Raw genomic sequence first — 5,000 nt, forward strand, 5'->3', positions numbered from 1 at the left:
GATATTTACTTCCTATTTTCCTATGAGGAACTGTAATGAAACAAAACTATATCAAGTCTCTCCATTTTTCACTTTCCTTGGAGCCCATTAATGTCCTGCAATTGATTATTGGCAACCCTGTGATCGGATGACGGACTATATAAACCCAGGAAACCCGCAGAGATCCTGAAGTCTCGCCCGCTCCGCCCAACGATGAAAACCCTTCTATTAGGTAAGTTTTCCATATATATATATATATATATATATATATATATATATATATATATATATATATATATATATATATATATATATCTGTGTGTGTGTGTGTGTGTGTGTGTGTGTGTGTGTGTGTGTGTGTGTGAGTGTGTGTGTGTGTGTGTGTGTGTGATCTTAATTTTCGTAGGTTCTTGTGTGAGAGGATATTCTAAACAAATTTGCGAGAGGATTTGGGGGAATTCTGTCTATGCCAGATAATGTCCAAATTCTACACATGTTTGAAATTCAACCATCGTCATTTTCAACGATAGATACGGTATCGTGTATGAGAGATTTAAATGATACAATACACATGCAAAGGGATTTATTTTTAATGATCTCATTCGGCCATTCCCTTAAAACTCCAGTCAGCTGACTGGAGTTCAAATTTTATCTTGTGGAAATATGCAATGCTTAATTAGTCAAAATTAGAAGATATGATTGTTTCTGCTGCTAAACATACAGAATGGAAACTATAGTCAATCTGTAAAGATAGTTTTGACATCTTTTGGCTGTACTTTTAAATTTCTCTGGTAAAAACGAACCATAATTTATTTTTTAAAAATCCAAATTAGCAGGTGCAAGTATGTTTCATCTGAGAGGGTAGTCAAGGTCATGGCCTCTGTCATGAACGTCTAGTACCCAGTTACTTGATTTGATCTATTCTTTACATCAGTACCAAGCTAAAGGAATCGTTGCCTGAATAAAGAAAATAGTCAGTCAAGGAGAAAGGAATATAAACAGAAAAGGAAAGGGTTGAAATTGCAAAAAAGGCTCCCGACATTTGAAAAAAAGTTAATATTCCCCTTCTGTTTGCAGCATCTCTGCTGGTGCTAGCATCAGGTGCCAAATTAGGCAACCTTGGTGGCTCAGATGTGAGGGAACAGCTCTTCGAACGCACTCCAAACAACAACCTCATCCAGATCAAGTATGAAGACAATCAAGGAACCTTCTCAAACAGTCAGCTGAGTTCAGGTCTTTCTAGTGGGCAGCAGTCTTTCTCCAGCAGCCAACAGGGCTCCAGCTTCCAAAGAGGCCAGCAGAGCTCCTCTTTCTCCAACAGTCAGCAAGGTCTTGGTTTCTCAGGCAACCAACAGGGAGCTAGTTTCCCAAGCTCTCAGCAGAGGTCTAGCTTCCTAAGTGCTCAGCAAGGAACTAGTTTCCCAAGCAGTCAGCAGGGTTCTGGTTTCTCAAGCAGTCAGAGAGGATCTGGTTTCTCAAGCAGTCAGAGAGGATCTACTTCCTTCAGTAATCAACAAAGATCCAGTTTCCCAAGCAGCCGACAGGGATCCAGCTCTTTCAGCACTAGCTTCCCTGGCTCTCAGCAAAGCTCTAGCTTTTCTAGTGGTCAGCAAGGATCTAGTTCCGGCAATAGGCAATCCAGTTTTGTCAGCAGTCAAACTGGATCCAGTTTCCCAAGCACTCAACAGGGGTCTAGTTTCTTCAGCAGTCAACGAAGGTCTGGCATCTCCAATAATCAACGTGGATCCAGTTTCCCCAACTCTCAGCAGAGTTCTAGCTTCTCCACCAGTCAACAAGACTCCAACGTCTTTAGCAGTCAAAGACGATCCAAATTCCCAAACACCCAACAGAGTTCCACTTTCTCCAATGGGCAAAGAAACATTGCAAATCAGTTCTCTAGCCAAAACAACAGGCAGACACAGTATTCTAGCAGCAACAATGCTGGCCGAGTTCAATACAGTTTCAACAATTACCGTTTCTCAAATCCCAACCTTGTGGATGTGAAGAGAATTGAACTTCCAGCCAGCCGTGGATCATCCGGCTTCCAGACTAACCGTGGAAGCTCCAGTTTCCAGTCTAGCCAGAACAGAGAAAGTTCCTTCCAGTCTGGCCAGAACAGAGGCAGTTCTGCTTTCCAGTCCAGTCAGAACAGAGGCAGTTCTGCTTTCCAGTCCAGCCAGAACAGAGGCAGCTCTGCATTCCAGTCTAATCAGAACAGAGGAAGCTCTGGAAGTACCTTCCAGTCCAGCCAAAATAGAGGAACTGCATTTTTCCAGTCCAACCAGAAACAAGGAAATTCTAATGTCCAGGTGAATCAGAATCAGCGAAGGCCTTTCCAGGTCAATCAAGGAGTTTCATCTCTCCAGTCCAGCCAGAATCAAGGGACTTCCATCTTCCAGGCTGGGCAGAACCAAGGCAGTTTTGGTAGCAGTTCTAGGTTCCAAAACAACCAGAATCTCGGATCTACCACTTTCCAGAACCAGAACCTCGGATCCACCACTTTCCAGAACCAGAACCTCGGATCCACTACTTTCCAGAACCAGAACCTCGGATCCACCACTTTCCAGAACCTCGGATCCACCACTTTCCAGAACCAGAACCTCGGATCCACCACTTTCCAGAACCAGAACCTCGGATCTACCACTTTCCAGGGTAACCAGGACTTGAGTTCTACCACTTTCCGGAATGCACAGACCTTTGATTCCTCAAATTTCCAGAGCAATCAGAATCAAGGATCTACCAGCTTCCAAAACAACCAGAATTTTGGTTCTTCCAGCTTCCAAAATAATCAAAATCTTGGATCTAACAGTTTCCAAAACGAAGGAAGCTTTGGTTCTTCCAACCTCCAAAACAATCAAAACATTGGACGCACCACTTTCCAGGGCAACCAGAACGCTTTCCAGATCACTGGAGACCAAAGGCAGCAGCAGAATTTCCAGAACCAAGGCATCTCCACTTTCACTACCAGTCTAGACCAACGTGGATCGAATTTCCAGTCAAATAACCAGTTCCAGACTTCCCAGGTAGGATCAAGATTTATTTTTCCCATGTGTGACATTGGTCAAAAAGGTCAAAGAAAAATAATCAGGGCAAAGGAAATTACAATTAATTCTGCAGTATTACGGTTTCATTCTGATTCGTCTTTTCCAGATGAGGGAAATCGCCGGGCACATCGAGACCGAAGCCGGAGATAGAATTTTGGGCGTCTTCAAGTCGTTCTTTGTCCCCGTTTCATCCAGTCTTGCCGAGGGACAGATTTCCTCTACGTTCACGTGAGTATGAGAAAAATGAGTGTGCATGTCATATCTATTCATGCATGTCTGATTTGGATGCATCTTTTATGAGCCAAATTTTAGGATATTGGCTGCCATACCCTTTGTGTCAATAGAATAATTGATAAGTAATTAGAGATTGTCCAGTTGCTGACGACAGACGCAGATTTTGAAAATCCTTGTGAACCTCATGATGTGTGTATGTTAGTCTGTTTTTTTTGTGCACTTATACACTTCTTATCTATTTATTTTCCCCATTTTATCTCCTTCAATCGTTACAGTTGCTCCTCTTTCGGCCAAGGATATTACGCAGATCTTGACAGCAACTGCCAAATGTTCCACGTGTGTACTCCTGTTCAGGCAAATGATGGAACAGCCACACAGTACCGTTTCACGTAAGTGTTTTTTGTTTTAGGTTGTCTATAGTGAGGAACTCGTTTTTTATTATTATCATTGATAATAATGATGATAATAATTATGATAATAATCAGAATAATGGTAATAATATCACCATTACTATAACTTTTTTATTGATATCATTATTATTACCGTTTTTTTCTTTTCTTTTTTGAGAGAGAGAAAACGGTGGTGATGGTAATGCTTGTGGTGATTATGATAAGAATGATGAATGGATGATAATGATCTTGGTACTGATAAGGGCAATGCCTTAAACAGTAATGGTAGTGAGGAGAACTGATAATAATTATAATTGCAATAATGATACCACTACTACCACTACTACTACTACTACTAATAATAATAATGATAATAATAATAGTGATGTTAATATTGAATAATAGTAATGGCAATTTTGATACTAATGATACCGATGTCAATAATACTGAATAATAGTAATGGCAATTTTGATAATAATGATAACGTTGTCAATGATAATGATCTTTGAAATTATCGTATTATGTTGATGATGGCAGCATAAAATTCCTCTTTTTATTTGTAACCATTCCCTAATAGTTTTGTTGCTATCATTATTATTTTCACACACCTTTCCTTATTTATTCACAAATGTTTTTTATTTTATTTTATTGCATATCCTTGCTTTATATCAATTTCCTGTTGCTGTGTTATTGGTTTGTCTTCCACCTCCCCCCTCCCTCCCTCCCCCCAGGTTCCAGTGCGGCGAGGGCGAGCGCTTCGACCAGAGTTCCTTCAGCTGCCGTCGCGATACCTCCCCGGCCACTTGCTCCTCCGCCTCCGCCTTCTTCAGGAGCAGTGGTCAGGAGACTCAGGGACTCTTCTCTAGGTTTGCTTTCCCCTCTGCCTCCTCCTCTCTTTCTTCTTCTTCTTCTTCCCCCTCCTTCTCTTCTTCCTCTTCCTCTTCCTTCTCGTCTTCTCCCTCCGGTTCCCAGACCTCTCCCATCTTCGACCGCAACAGCGTGTGTTACTTCGCCAACAACGGCATTGTTACCGGAGTCCGCAAGTAGACTCGGAAAGCAAAACAAAACAAGAAAATCAGAGGAACTGAAGAACCTGCTCCGCCCCCTCTAAAAATAAACAAACAAAAAAAATCAACAAAAAATATTCACCTTACAACAACGACGACCAAACGGGTAGCGACGACTTGGAAGACAGAGAGGTAACGACGAGACGGATCTTGGAAGAAATATTACCACGACTTGAGACGAACTAGTACGAACTGCCTGCGTGACGAGCCCCTGGTGTGACGTCACGGCGCAACACAACTGATTTTGCCAATAAAAAGTGCATCAACTTTGTAATATTTTTTTCTTC

The 5,000-nt window shown here is 41.7% G+C and overlaps 1 protein-coding gene across 1 annotated transcript; it reads left to right on the forward strand.

Annotated features, from left to right (window-relative positions):
* Nucleotides 1-170: 170 nt before the first annotated feature.
* LOC113817020 (sericin 1) lies at nt 171-4,980 on the forward strand. The gene is made up of 5 exons (XM_070125639.1): nt 171-211; nt 1,057-3,002; nt 3,130-3,251; nt 3,533-3,646; nt 4,378-4,980. Exons 1-5 carry the CDS (start codon nt 193-195, stop codon nt 4,691-4,693), a joined length of 2,517 nt encoding a protein of 838 aa, XP_069981740.1. The 5' UTR covers nt 171-192; the 3' UTR covers nt 4,694-4,980.
* Nucleotides 4,981-5,000: the final 20 nt, after the last annotated feature.

This window comes from Penaeus vannamei, chromosome 9 (assembly GCF_042767895.1).
Source record: "Penaeus vannamei isolate JL-2024 chromosome 9, ASM4276789v1, whole genome shotgun sequence".
NCBI lineage: Eukaryota > Metazoa > Arthropoda > Malacostraca > Decapoda > Penaeidae > Penaeus > Penaeus vannamei.

Excerpts from the sequence above, each read along its gene's own strand:
- LOC113817020 (XM_070125639.1), top strand. Across the intron at positions 3,003-3,129 it reads ACCAGTTCCAGACTTCCCAG|ATGAGGGAAATCGCCGGGCA; the intron begins GTAGGATCAAGA and ends CGTCTTTTCCAG. Across the intron at positions 3,647-4,377 it reads GCCACACAGTACCGTTTCAC|GTTCCAGTGCGGCGAGGGCG; the intron begins GTAAGTGTTTTT and ends CCCTCCCCCCAG.